This window comes from Chanodichthys erythropterus, chromosome 24, assembly GCF_024489055.1.
Source record: "Chanodichthys erythropterus isolate Z2021 chromosome 24, ASM2448905v1, whole genome shotgun sequence".
Lineage (NCBI taxonomy): Eukaryota > Metazoa > Chordata > Actinopteri > Cypriniformes > Xenocyprididae > Chanodichthys > Chanodichthys erythropterus.
In genome coordinates this window covers 26,920,621-26,936,249 of record NC_090244.1, presented here as the reverse complement: position 1 = coordinate 26,936,249, position 15,629 = coordinate 26,920,621, and the positions used below count along the sequence as shown (strand labels likewise).

General features: G+C 38.2%; 1 protein-coding gene across 1 annotated transcript; it reads left to right on the top strand.

Annotated features, from left to right (window-relative positions):
• The first annotated feature begins 5,371 nt into the window (after positions 1–5,371).
• On the top strand, positions 5,372–10,939 carry sall1b (spalt-like transcription factor 1b). The gene is made up of 3 exons (XM_067379831.1): positions 5,372–5,470; positions 6,925–10,220; positions 10,364–10,939. The coding sequence occupies exons 1-3, from the start codon at positions 5,428–5,430 to the stop codon at positions 10,745–10,747; spliced, it is 3,723 nt and encodes a 1,240-aa protein (XP_067235932.1). The 5' UTR covers positions 5,372–5,427; the 3' UTR covers positions 10,748–10,939.
• Positions 10,940–15,629: the final 4,690 nt, after the last annotated feature.

Here is a 15,629-nt window from a genome sequence, read left to right as displayed (position 1 = left end):
ACTGACATGAGTATTTGCCATTATAATGAACAGGGAAGTACAGTATGTGTAAGAGAAAGACTCGAATGTGCTTTATTCACTGAATAATCATTCTGTTGATCATTCAGTTGATGATGCAAGCAGATGAACCTACAATATAAACACAACACGCAGTTTCTCGTTCCAAAGAAAACCATTTAGCATGTTGCGTTCTGGGCTCATCTGCTCACCTGTAGTGTTGGGGAAAGTTACTTTTAAAATTAATGCATTACAATATTGCGATACTCCTTAACTACTTGAATTACTCAGTTACTTTTTATTAAAATTAATGTGTTACATTACTTTTACGTTACTTTTTCTCACCTGGGCTGGGCTTGCTTGTTTGTTTTTTTAAATAACAACAAAAAAAAGTAAAGTTTTTGGCAAATGTACAGGCCCTTTCACACCAAAAGTGAAATGAATAAGCCTCAGGCAGAAGGAAATGTATATTTATGCCTGTACAGTAGAGGGCGCAGCTCAAACAAACTTTTCAGCAGCAAAGAAATTGGTTAATAAAGTGAAATTAAATGCATAAAATATATTTGTGTAATTTATTATAGTTAATTATTACAGATTTGCGTTAAATTCTGAGATTGCATTTCACTGTTTTTATTCATTTTGAGGAATACTGAATGTTTCCGTGCAAGTGAGATGAGTAAATGCATGTTCACACTTTGTGATAGATTTACTAAACGGGGCAAATTAGCGCGAGAGTGCAATTCCACAAATGCGCCGATGGGAGTGGCAAGTTTTGCGCGTAATCTACTGCTGACGCACAAATTAAAGAACACAGACACAGTCAAATCATTTACAAAATGACCAACGCAATCTACCAAGAGCAGTGCAAAGTAGCATTGGGTCGCAAACAAGCAGAGCTGATGCTCATCATGTGCGGGTTGACACAGGCACAACTTGTTACATGTAATATGGCATTCCAAAGTGTGGAAAATATTTTCTCCCTTCTACCACGTGCTCTCTGTTCTCTGCAGTGTCTTCCTGGCAGCAACAATTGCAGCTATGTCACAAAATAGTTTAAGAGCTTTTTTTGGGCATTAAATAATGGCGGGAATACCAGTAAATTGACTAGCGCAAACATTAGTAAATTGCGTTGCGTGATTCATTTAAATACTCTCCCCCCATAAATTTTGCATCTGAAAGGGAAACTCCTACAAATGTATATGCAATAAGGTCAGCAGCAAAAACAACTCAGGCCACACCTTTTCAGCGCTAATTTTGCACTGTGTGTCTTTAGTAAATCCTGACAGTAGTTTTTTAACACCAAAAGAGGGTTTGCACTGGCGCAGCTGGCACTTAGTCTAGAACTACGGTAACATCATGTTCACACAGCGCACACAACACCTCTGCACTTTATTTCTCTCAACATGGGGACAGGAGAGCTTTCAGTCAATAAATGTGAAAAAGTAACTTGTGTTACTTAGATATTTTGTTGTAAATTAAAAAGTAATTGAAAAGTACTTGAAAAAATTAACTCAAGTTACTTATAATGTGTTACACCTAATACTGCTCACCTATAGTATGCATCTTCAATAAGGTTTATACTGAATTTCATCTTTTAATAATACTCTTTTAGTACATTATTGGGCTTTAAAGTAAGATTTATAGAATAAAATATCCAAAAACCACTAGAACAATGTTTTATATTTGTGTACTTACATTATCCCAAACGTCTCCAACAATGTTTAAATCCAGAGGAATCAGCCCCCGTGTCATTTCGTCACCTGTCAATAATGCCATATCCACACTACCCTCGATTTCCTGTTTTACTTTCGTAGAAACCATGGAAACACAAAGACACTTTAATATATTATGTGTTTTATTAGACAGGTGAGCAACTTTTTGGATACATTCATTGACAGAAAACTAATTATTGTTATATAGCTAAACACTTTTAGTCTTATTATTTGAATCTCTTGTTTTCTTAGCACAAGTACCATGTTTTTACCATGCTTCAGAGACAGACACACAGAGTAATGCTATAACATAACATTTGTTACAGATCCCTTGTTCCCCTGGACTCTAATTCCCATGATCCTCCTGTTTCTTCACCTGCACTCACTTCCCTCATCAGCTCCTCATCATCACTCATCACCTGCACCTGGACTCCATTATCATCACTCCCTTTATATGGCACTCACTCACTTTATGTTAGATGCTAGTTTGGTGTACTCTGCCTTTTGTGTTCATTAAACTATTATATGTTTGTGGAAATCTGTGATCTGCCTCATCTCTACACCAGCTACCGTAACAGAAGAATGGACCCATACCGACTGGATTTCCACTAACTAAAATGGAGGCTTTCCCCAGCTCCCTGGCTCCTGCTCCTCCAACACCTCTGTCAGCCGGCGATCGCCTCATCGGGCTCCTACAGGTGGGTCGTTCGCTGGAGAGGTATGTGGAGGAGTTCGTTGAGCTCGCTTTTTTTGTCTGACTGGCCTGAAGCATGTTTGATCTCCTTGTTTCTGGATGGACTAGATGACGACACTGTCTGTTTTGGTGAACCTGATTATCGCTTCTCCTTAGGCGAAACTATCAATTCCATTTTATGGTTAAATGACTCAATTCTTTTGTAGATTGGGTTCAGGATGGGTGTTTGTCTCTAGTCCATCCAGAAACACGGTTGGCCGGGCCAGTCAGCCACCGTCTTCCTCCGCATGCCCCTCCAGCGAACTTCCTGCCTGTTCCACACTGGACCCACACTCCTCCGCTGGGTCCAGGAAGCGGAGGAGGAAAAGAGCTACTCCAGCCCCCTCTGAGAAGTCTCTAAGAGAAGCAGTATGGCTTATTGACACTGAGCCCGTATCTCCAGTCTCAGCCGCCGCCGAGCCCGTATCTCCAGTCTCAGCCGCCGCCGAGCCCCCATTAACTTCATTATAGAAGTTTCCAGCCCAAAGACCGTTTACCCTCCCTGCCTCCCTCTCCCGCCTCCTCCCATTTGTGTCTTCACTGCACCTCCACCTCAAGCCCCCTCGCCCAGATCACCACCTCGGACCTCTGGGCGACGACCTACACCCTGGCTCCCACCTCCCTCATCTCCACCATGGTCCATAAGTCCACCAGTCTCACTAGTCCCCATCCTGCCCCCGTTCACACCTAGGTCATTTGTCAGCCTGCCCCCACTTCTGGACTACACTCCTCCATCTCCGTCCCTCCGTTCCAGTTGGCTTCCTCACTCCCCCTGGTGTTCACTTTGTATGTCGTCTGTGTTCAACTGCGGCCCTCTGGAGCCCCGGCTGTGCTTCGGTCGGCGGAGCCATCAGTTTCGCCATCTCCCGGTGGTCCTTCAGCGCACCTGGACTCCATTATCACTCCCTTTATATGGCACTCACTCCCTTCACTCCTTGTCCGTTCTGTTTGTTAGATGCTACTTTGGTGTACTCTGCCTTTTGTGTTCATAAAGTGTTATGTTTGTAGAAATCCGTGATCTGCCTCATCTCTACACCAGCTACCGTAACAACATTCAACACACTCAAATTTTAGTATGATTGTTTTAGCCATGTAAAACAGTGCAACGAAAAGAGCGGTAGCGGCCGAGTGCAGCATAAGCGTAATAAAAGCTCGGACTCCTGCGGCTCTCGGCCCGCCCTGCTTCATACCACAGTATTTATAGCTCATCCATGAACATGATTTCTGCTTTCCATTGGCTGTAGAGGTGACGATGACAACTCCCATGAATCGACGCTCATTCATGGCGTCATCAAGCTACACCTTTGTTTTGAAAAAGTGACCTCTAGTGCAAGCAAATTATATATTGTGCCTTTAAGTGTTTTTCACAAAGCATTTTAGCAGGTGCTGGATATGGATCACAAACACCCAAAACATGCATTTTGTTCACACGTTTGATTTTCTTCTTTTAAGATGGAAAATTGACAGGTCTGTAACAGTAGGCGAAAATTGGCCAGATGGCCTTCTACTGAGATTCTTAAGTCCACTGGATAACTTTCTATCCAATGAGGCCACTGGAGAGGAGTTCTGACTGACAGTGAAGCGACTGATGCTGTAGGTCACAAAACTACACATTTTATCTCGAACATTTTTTAATCGGTCATGAAATACATTTCAAACCAAATGTAGTACAGCACCTATTATGCAATTGGAGCTTGAAAGCTGCTTTATTGTAATTGCATGGAAAACATCTTCAGATTTTCTCATCTGTGTACTGTGGAAGAAAGTCATAGGGGTTTGGAATGACATGAGGGTGATGATAGAGTGCTCATTTTTGGGTAGGGTTATGGCTTTGTTGCAAACTGGAGGTAATTAAAACCCATAACCCATTAAAAATGGGGGGGTCCTGGTGTGTTATGTTATATTGGTCCCCATATGGAAAACAGCTTATAAATCATACTAAGTAATGTTTTTTTTTTTTTTTGTTTTTTTTAGAAATTTAAAAATAGAAGGTTTTGTGTGTGTGTGTGCGTGATGGATAGGTATAGGGAATAGAATATACAGTTTGTACAGCATAAATTTCATTATGCCTATGGGAAGTCCCCATAAAACATGAACTTAATGTCATAAAATGTATTTTTAATGTAACCTTTTCCCTTTAAATACTTTGGTCAGTTCATGAATAATTTATGCAATTTTATATTATTTATTTGAAAGAATGAAAAGAACATTTTCATGTCTATCCTTGTTGTTCAACTGTTCGAGGCTCTTTATGTAGAAAATAGTAAGTAAGCAATACTTTTTAGAGAGAGTGATTAGTACAGTACTGTTGATGTAATTAGTAGCTATAGTAATTAACCCTCTGGAACTACTGATATGTTTAGCGTGATGATGTTAGTAAATGACGTATTAATGAAAGTTATAATATCAAGTTTTACCATGTTAAACCACTGTGGTTTTGTGTTGCTGGTGGTGAAGCATTGATCCTTTACATTACCAGCCACTGATTCATGTTCTTTACACGCTTTCATGAGCACAGTCTACACCGACCTGAAACACACTGACCAATAGCGTCACCGATGGGCGTGACTGTGAAACGTGTTGGCCAATAGGAATACCGAAGGGCGGGGCTGAACTCTCTCAACGCTGTCAAAGAATTTCCTCATGGATTTGCGGTCTTACATTTGTCATGTTTTGAGTTGTGGGAATGTGTTTAATTTGGATATTGTGATCGACAGTGCGGTGATGTATGAACGACTTTCGTTTATAACTTATTTAATACCTCTCTGTTGACATCACTGCCTTTACCACATCCATGTGTGATCATCGAAACTTAATTTCTGCTAACTTATTTCTCAGTTATGATGAATACGTAAACAGTCCCGCGCGGTAGATTCAGCCTTGACCGGGACTCGCTGACAAGGATGCTTTTGGTTTGACACTGAATAATTTGGATGAAAGGACACTTGTGGATTCTTCAGGGAGATAAACAGGTTTTATTCCAGCATGTCCCGGAGGAAACAGGCTAAGCCGCAGTATGTGCTCATCGGTAAGTTTTATATCGCTTTCTGGAAGTTTGTTCAAAACGCGCAAATGTTTGTTAGAAAAAAGTAAAGAATGAGTGCAACACTTTTTTTTTTTTTTCTTTTATAGCACGGATAACTCTTATTTCCAAGATTCTCTCAACTACATCAGTCAGTCAATATATGATCTGTAGTAGGCAATATCACTGCTGGTCTGTCAACTTATAAATCTTGTTTTTAAAATAGTTGTGTAACACATTTTACACTCAATTCTATTATTTTCTCTCTTTTAAAAATGTAACATTCCATTAAAATTTGTGACATCTATTTGGACTTTACAATGCGTTAAAACAAGTAAATATTCTAATTATAAAATTTCTAAATTTGTGCAAAAATTGTAGCTTGACTGACTGATGGGGCTAGTTAAATTTAGGCTAGTTTACAACTCTGTTGCTAACAGTCCTGTCATCCATTCTGTTTTCAATTTATTCAATTTTGATGTGTATTGCTAGAAAAAAATAAAATCACACAGACCATGGTTGTACCCTGTTAATAGAAGGTTCATGCTGTTAAAATTTAGTGACATAGCCGATGTGTGAAATGAAATAACCATAAAAAACAAACCTTACTGATTTTTTAACCTTCTTTTCTGAAATCAACTTTTCAAAGTGTTTGCTGGACCCTCTCTGACTTTCATTTCTAATGCTGAAACACACACACACACACACACATTAGAAGCTAGTTTTGTTACAACTCACTGCGGTGATGTGTTATATTGCTGGCTGTTGCAGAAAGCTGAATGAGGTCATCATGAATGTAACGGATCAAAATTTGCTTTCATTGTATGCAAGTTTTATCATTAAAATGTAAAACATAACCTGTGAAGCTGTCTTAAATGTGCACTAGAAACAAAGGTGTTCTATTTAATGAATCTGAGGTCAGACTGGAAATGCCAATGAAATGCATAGTGTATTTTAGAGATATTTACAAGATGCTTAAAATGGCATAAAGTTATTGTGAAATTATTTAAGAAGATTTTGCTACAAGATTATTTGTAAATTATTATTACTTGATAACTAAATAGTAATTTGAATTTTATTTTGTGACAAAGTCATGTATTGTGTTAAGTCTGTTAAGAAGAATGCCACTGTGTTGTCTTTTGCTAAGTTTTAAAGGGTTAGTTCACCCAGAATTGCAAATTCTGTCATCATTAACTCACCCTAGTTTCGTTCCAAACCCGTAAGACTTTAGTTTATCTTCGAAACACAAATTAAAATATTATTAATGAAATCTGAGCAATTTCTGTCCCTCCATTGGCAGTCTACGCAACTACCACTTTGACGCTTCAAAAAGTTCATAAAGAGATCGTAAAACTAATCCATATGAATTAAGAGGTTTAGTCCAAATTTGAACTAACCCTTTAAGTTTACATTAAGTTGCTATGTAATATGCTCTAATATACAAAATGATTTTTTTCTAGATCATATGATGGTGAATGACCACACTCCATCCCATGATGTCCATATGTGTGAACAATGCTGTGCTGAATTTTCCAGTATAACAGACCTCTATCAACATCAGAAAGACTGTTCAAAAGACCAGTTAGTTCTAATAGTAAGTGAAAACGAAAGCCTAGATTCTCCACCTTCTGGCCTCACAATCAATTCATCTTTCTCCAACACTGAGGAGCATTTGAATGGAGTGACAAGTAATGACAGCACAGAGGAACATTGTGACTTTTCTAATGGCAAAATATCAGTGGATGTAGACGAATCCTTACACATATTTGAAAACAGCAGTCATGATGTTGCCAAAAAGTCTAATTTACATCATGATAACGAAAACTATGCTGATGGCTTTAGCTCTGCATACTCACCTTTACTACCTCATGAGAGTACTTTACTTGAGTTATGTAAATTATCAGCCATTAATAGCAATGTCTTTATTGAGAACCTAGAAAACACCAAAGTTGCTGTTGCTCAGTTCTCACAGGAAACTAGTTTGTATCCAAAGACAAGTTGCAGGAACTCTAGCAACATCAAAATGGCCTCCTCTAGTTTGGTTGAGCAGCTGTTATCACTGCAGGAACAGCAGGTGCAGCAACTAAAACTAATAGAAGAAATTCGACACCAAATAACGTTATTAGTAACCCAAAATTCTGATACACCTTTGGCCACAAACACCTACAATGGTCTGTCTCAAACCAGTTCACTGATAAAACTCAGCTCACACCTCTCAGAGCAACTCACAGCAGCTGCTGGGCTAGTGGAAAACCTAACTGCTAATGCAAATCAGTCTAAACATGTTATTTCACAAAACAACCAAGATGGTTTAAGAGGTGAAAAAGGAAACTCCCAAATGGCTGATAAAAATAGAGACAACCCTTTGCCATCAAAGGTTGGTAGTGAACGGTGTAGTAATCGATCTTTGCAAGGTAACACAGTCAGTGATAAAGTTGATGGCACAGCTAATTTAAAAACACCTTCACCATCTCCTGCTTCATTTGCTGATGGGATTCTAAACAAACTCAAATTGCCCCATAAACAAAACAGCTTTCATAAGTTTGAAAACTCCTTGCCTAGTATTGGGGCAATTGTAGAGGACCTGAATGCTTTGACTGCCCTCGCCCAACATAGGAAAGTCAAACCTCTCAATGTGAGTTTATGTGAACACAAGAGGCAATCTGAAGATTGTATATTCAAGCACAAATGCAGGTTCTGTGCCAAAGTATTTGGAAGTGATAGTGCTTTGCAAATACACCTACGGTCTCACACTGGAGAGCGACCCTACAAATGTAACATATGTGGGAATCGATTTTCCACCCGTGGAAATCTCAAAGTCCATTTCCAACGTCACAAGGAGAAGTATCCTAACATAGTAATGAATCCTTATCCGGTTCCAGAGCATTTAGATAATGTCCTAACCAGCACAGGTATTCCATTTGGCATGTCTCTGCCTCCTGAGAATCCTGCTCCTAACTGGTTGGATAGTAAACCTTTAGTGGGCAACTCACTTGGCTTTATGCTTCCATCATCTTTGCCAAGTCTTCGACCCATCATTAAAAAAGAGGAGGAAAGTGTATCAATAACCAAACCTCATAGTCCTGTTGTCAGTGAGGTGTGTGAGAGAAGTAATGGGCAGTTTGGTAGTAGTCCTCCTCAAACCTCAAATGAGAAATTTCAAGAGGTTACACAACCCTTGACCATCGCTACCTTACTAAGCTCCTCAGGGGAAGGTTCAAAATACGACATTGCTATTAATACCTCTGTCAATACAAACTTAATAACTGAGCTAAAATCGGAGCAGCTTGAAACCAAATTTCTTTTTGGAAGTCTTCCAAATCCCCCTGGAGCATCTGAGACTTCAAAGCTGGAGCAGTTGGTGGAGAACATTGACAAGAGGTCTACTGACCCTAATGAGTGTGGAATCTGCCACCGGGTTCTTAGCTGTCAAAGTGCCCTTAAAATGCATTACCGCACCCATACTGGAGAGAGGCCATTCAAATGCAGAGTGTGTGGACGGGCTTTTACAACTAAGGGCAATCTGAAGACACACTATAGCATTCATCGTTCCATGCCACCTCTTAGAATACAACATTCTTGCCCCATATGCCAAGAAAAGTTTACAAATGCAATGGTTCTACAGCAGCATATCCACATGCATATGGGTGGCCACATCCCTAATGTACCCCTGCAAGATAGCTGTGCAGAACCCATGGACCAGGACACTGACTCTGTAGATGGTAGGACCTTGGAAGTGGATGCCTTCCCCAATGAGGACATAGACATTATGGAAGGTGTATCTGATTCAAAATACCAAGACTCTTTACCAGACAGTCTATGTTCTTCAACTGCTTCCTCTGTGTTTGCCAGAGGAACTGAGTCAGAGAGTCAGATCACAGATGTGGAGAATTTGTCAAACATCAATAAGTTGACTATGAGGAATGGATCAGTGGATAGAGACTGCTTAACCCAGAGATCATCTTCACTAAATAGGGACCATGAGAGTTTAAGGAGGATTTCGACCATCACTGAAACAAAACCCTCCTGGAACCCTTCGTCCCCCAATTGCTCTGCTTATGAAATGCAAGGATACACTACAACTGACCGAAACCTGAAATCTCCTGAATCAAACCACTCAAGCCTACAGCCTAATCTTACAGTGTGTAGTTTACTTGACGAAACATCTGGAGATATCCCAAAAGATAGCATGACCATGATTTTACCTTTCAATGAGCGGGGATCCCTAAAAAACAATGTTTGTGATATTTGCAACAAGACGTTTGCCTGTCAAAGTGCTTTGGATATTCACTATCGTAGTCACACCAAAGAGCGCCCATTCATCTGCACTGCGTGCAACAGAGGGTTCTCAACCAAGGGTAACCTTAAACAGCACATGCTTACTCACCAGATGCGAGACTTACCTTCACAGTTGTTTGAGCCATCAAATCAGATCCTAATTTTCCCACCAAACCAGTTTCTACCCTCCATGGAACCAATTAAAAGAATTGAACACAATGGGCTCATTAAAAAAGATCCTAAAGATTCAACCACTGGTATAGTTAGTTCAACAGCTTCCACATTACCTGTACTCTCTACACCAACATTACCAGCAACACCACTTCGACGAACAGCTAAACAGCACTTCTGTCACACATGTGGGAAGACCTTCTCTTCTTCAAGTGCACTGCAGATTCATGAAAGAACCCACACTGGTGAGAAACCCTTTGCCTGCAACATATGTGGACGTGCATTTACCACTAAAGGAAATTTGAAGGTACACCATTTCAAGGTTGTTAAAGGTGTTCCATCACTGATTGCCAGTTTGTATTGTGTTGCTATGTATCGAATCAGTTGTTTTTTCCCAGATACCTTATGACCAACTATCTACTTGCAATTTCCATCCTGTTTTCCATCTAGGTTCATATGGGAACTCACATGTGGAGCAGTTCTCCAGCCCGACGAGGTCGCAGGCTTGATGGTACATTCCTTAGATCCAATTCTGAGCGATTTCAAGATGCTCCCCCAAAAGATGTTGTGGATAAAGTGCGTAACGGGAACTCCATAGGTCTCTGGAGCCAGTATACCTCTCTCGCTAGTGAATTGGGTGTGAGGACAAATGAAATACCTGTAATTCAGAATGGTGCCATACCTCACCTGTCAATTTCTGCTGGGCATCTGGAAAACTTAGAAAAATTACAACTCAGCAGAGCTTTACCTTGGCTTGAGAGACTGAGCGAAAATGGTGCAACGTTTCATTTCCGCCAATTGGTTGAAGACAATAAAACAACAGCGACGGATTGAATTTCGTCTTTTAAATGTGATGCAATTTCATAGGTGTGCTGTTTCATTAGGTTTTTTTGTACAAGTGTACCCTATGTAGTGACATTATTAACAATTCTGCTGTTTGTTAATGTTGCCTAGTTTGGGTAGATCTTCAGAAGTGAAGTAGTGTTGATTGTATTGTATAAATTAATTTGATGCTTTTTTGTTTTGCTGAGGAAGATATTAAGTATTGTTAATATGCAGCTATGATATATTACTTTATAGCATTTAAGATTTTTTAAATAAATGAAGGTATTCATGCAGAGCATTTGCTAAACACTTGGTTGGAATAGGTTTTGTAATGAGGTACATTTGTATTATTTAATGGAGAAATTAATCCCTATTTCTTTATCAAAAACTATTTATCAATCAGTGTTTCACAATAATATAATTTGTGCTTGAATTGTGTGTTCTATTTATGCTTACAGTATTTACATCGTTAATGTAAACAACACTAAACCATACTAAAACTGTTTTTATTTTTGTATCGTTTTAAAAAACTCTGTACATTGAAATTGTTACATTGGAGGAACTGTTATGTATGACGTCAGTTCATGTTGTGGCATCATGTCTTGAATGTTATGGCAACTGCAAGTTCTCAAAGCCATTTTTCCATTTTAACTGTCATTTGGCTTATACGAAGCACAATCATTTCACTTCCCAATTGATTAATAAAAGGAGTGTCCTTTAAAATTACTCATATTTTACTTTTAAGTTGTACCATATCAGTGTGTATATCTTCAAGCACCTGTCTCCTCTTCCAGTGATTTACTTTTAACAAAGAAATGATTCTTTCCCTACTTCCACACAAGCAGAATTCATGCCCTTTCTCTACTGATAAAAATCTAGGTCACCTTGTCCTCTGCATTTACATTTCAATAAACTTACCAATAATAACACATTGTGTTAATACGCAATGATCTTTGCCAATGGAAGATGATACTTCTACAACCAAATAGAATAATAGAGGCCATTCATCGAGCAGGTACGACTCATCAGCTCTACCTCATGTCTGTAAACCATACAGACAGATGGTCAGCAATGGTTTAGCGTTTCTTGTGTGGATTTCTGTTTGATATAGGTGATAAAATGCTTTATTAGAACATTTTGAATGTTGTGGTTGTTTTACTGTGGTGGTTGTCATGGCAATTGTGTAATGATATGGCTACTTTTATAATTGTATTTCCCATAGCTGCCACTCAGAGGAGCTGGCCCTATTGAGTTTTCTTCCTAATTTTACCCAAAAAAGCTCAAAAAATGTCCAACAGATTACTTTAATGGTGCTGTTATGGTGTCTCTTGACCTTATTAGGGCTTGCCAGATGTAGTCTTGATAACATTATTAAAACTATTAGGGCATAAAAATGAGTGGTCCATTGTGTGCAGAGCGCCTCCATAGTTACACATCCTACAGAGTTGCTTTAGTATGACCAAAAACATCTGACTCATTGAGGTCTGTTGAGTAATATATCCTTGAGTGTCACCACAATAATATTACATGCTAAATCCCTCAGTGAATAAGATCTGCCCTCTTAACTGTCAAAGTCCATTAAACACCCTCCCAGAGCAGCGACCAGCTGACGGGAACCCAACACCATCCCGGCTGCCACCATTAGCATTATAAAATGAGCAAACGGCTAGAATGAAGCTCAAGGGAGTACAAAGCTCTCCAGATACATATCTGATTCAAACAGATGGGAGGCACTGGAGGTGTAAGCAGGTGGATAAAGACCTGAACAGTGAACTGGGTGAAGACATAGGGTTTAGTTGATGTTTTACATCCCCAGATCTCCCAGATACATGGGTGTTGCCAAAATGGTAGCTTGAGCTTTTCCTAAAACAGATATGAAAATTACAATATGAAAGTATTTCACTTTAAGTATGAAACATTTCTTGAATAAACAGTTCATTGTCAATGACGTGACGGGTCAATTTTGTTGTCCAAAGGGCTTAATAAGAAGAAGAAACAAAGATATGACATCCAAAGTAGTACAACTAGATCTCTTTTATTGAATCCATATATATTTTGCTACATATAAAGGTATTTTAAAGATGTCGAAGTGTCAAAAGGTCATTCGCTTTATCCGTCCAAAGGCCAATACAGCCATTTCATTTGTAATTAAAATATCTTAAAATGTAATACATGTATATATATTTTAATCTGGCATGATTTTATATCATATATCAACAAAGTGCAAAATGGTATTTAAATTATGCATAGAAGTCGTTACTTTGTTACGAGAAAGAATGTCTGGAAAATTGAATTTCATTGACGTCATTCGGAGTAACCCATATAAAGGGACCATTTTGGATCAAGTCATGAGGTCAATATCATGTGACAGGATGTGACCTCATGCAGACAACTGCAAAGGACCACATGGTTGTGAAGCAAAGTAACCAACTCTCTTTTAACTATTTGAAAAATTCATGTTTTTACTTGTTCATACGCATGTCCCGAAACATCAGGTCATTCGGTACAACCGCTATAAAACATGGAAAATGTTGTAATATTTTAAAAACTTGTAAATATAAAATGTTTGATTGTCCTTTCTATTGCTAGCTAGCAAGATATCAGTTAGCATTGTTAGCCTGTTAGCATTGTTTGAAAATATCGTCATATCGTCATTTTGGTTACAAATCTTATTAAAAATGACAAAAGCAGTGATAATTGATTATAAAAACCACATAATCTCATTGTTAACACTTAATAAAACTTCAAAATTAATTATATCTCCATTGTTTTTTTACACTTTTAAAAACCTTATTCGTCAATGACCCATATACTACACTTATTTATATTTATTTATTATGTAAATAGATTTTTACTCAAACAACTTGTCAAAGGGACTGTATTGTGTTGTGACAGCAATATTACAATAATTTCAGGCAGACATTAGATTAGAAGTCAAAACACAAGTTAGTTTCATTGCTACATAATGGAATCTTTCTTAGAACATATTCTTCTGAATTAGGTTGCCAAAAATATGTAACTCTTTTCCATGTGTTAAAGGAAGGAGAGTGACATGAAAAACAGAGAGTGACACAAGAGCCATCGAACTGTCCACAGGCCGGACAGCTTTTTCTAAGAACTCATCACAGAGGAACAAAACAGCGCTTTTCCAATCATCACATATTTCTGTTCAAAACTGCTGACATCAACCACTGTTTACAATGCAAAGAAAGAATTTCCTGTGTAAGCATTTTGCCTGCGATCATCACACTTTTGTTGGCCTGACAATGGAAATATTCAATAACAGAGCAACGGCCAAATCTCCAGCAGGGCTTAAAGGTATCCAGCACAAACCCGACTATTGATAACACTGCGATTATGGCATTGTGTGAGGCATCCGTATGGCTCAGATCATATCTGATCATAAACGCTGTGTGGACTCTTTGATGACCATGGGATCAGTCAGCGCTGCTATATAACAAAATAACACGCACGGGACAGCTGAGTTTGCCATTTTTTGATTGTGACACACACACAGAGGGGATTGTATCCCAAATATGGTAGTAGAGAACCTTTGCTGACCCTTTGATTGATTTTAGTTCATTATCATTTAGCTCTTTAAAAAAAACAACTATTTTATTTTCATTTAGTTATTTCATTAAATTATATTAATGACAATAAGTTGGAGTGAATTATTTACTTTCATTATTACTTTATGTAGTTCTATATTTCCCAGTTCAGCTTTATTCATTTAAAATTAACAATACAGTAGTTTCCATATTTACTAGACTTTTACTACATTTTGAGTGACCTTTGCAAAACTTTGCCTAGAGAGAAAAACTGGCAATCATACACTAAACGACTGAGAATCACTCAGACTTTCATAAACTCAAATGTTCATTGTTGCTAGAAGACGCATGAGAAAAAAATGTGTTCTAAAATCGGCTCAAAATATCAAACAGGTTTGATATCCTCTACTGGATGAATTCATAATCTGAAGCTGAAAAATCATAGTCTGTTCCAGTCATACACTACACAATATTTAGTGGAATCTGTCAACTCCAACTAGCCCTCTATAGTGTTGATATGCAGACTGTATATTGCAGGGAAATATGGGTAAATGCCATGTAGTGAATTCCATCCATAATGGTTTAGTTCAACCAAAAATTAAAATTTTATAGTCAATTTTTCTTATTTTTCTTAATTACTTGCACTCATGGTGTTAAAAATTCAAAGGACTTTTCTTCCTCTACAAATCACAAATACAAATTTCTGTCATGAAACTCTAGATGGCGCAGACTAATAAGTTCTTAAAGGGATAGTTCACCGAAAAATGAAAATTACCCCATGATTTACTCACTCTCAAGCCATCCCAGGTATATATATGACTTTTTTCTTTTAGACAAATATGATCAGAGTTATATTAAATAATGTCCTGGCTCTCCTAAGCTTCATAATGGCAGTAAATAGAGGATGAGATTTTGAAGCCCAAAAAACCATCCATCCACCATAGAAGATAAACACACGGGGGGTTAATAAAGGGCTTCTGAAGTAAAGCGATGCATTTGTGTAACAAAAATATCCATATTTAAAACTGTAAAAACTGGCTTCCAGCTGAAGGACATATGCACATCAACTTACACTAAAAGAGTAACCCTTTATGCGATGTAGGAGTAGCATAAGCTTAGACGCCTCTCGCGGTTCCAGACCTGACAACCTTGGAAAATATCTATTTTTTATATAATCGCATTCAATATAAACTAAAAAAATCTTTTGTTTGCAATTTCTCATTTATACAGGTTTTGTAATGAAAACTAGTATAAAATTAAGAAACCCTTATAAAACACTAAAAACATTGAGTTTACATGTGATTCATTTAAAATACTTTATTATTCCAGTATAAGGGTTTCTA

Excerpts from the sequence above, each read along its gene's own strand:
- sall1b (XM_067379831.1), top strand. The coding sequence starts at position 5,428 with ATGTCCCGGAGGAAACAGGCTAAGCCGCAGTATGTGCTCATCG. Across the intron at positions 5,471-6,924 it reads GCCGCAGTATGTGCTCATCG|ATCATATGATGGTGAATGAC; the intron begins GTAAGTTTTATA and ends ATTTTTTTCTAG. Across the intron at positions 10,221-10,363 it reads CCACTAAAGGAAATTTGAAG|GTTCATATGGGAACTCACAT; the intron begins GTACACCATTTC and ends TTTTCCATCTAG.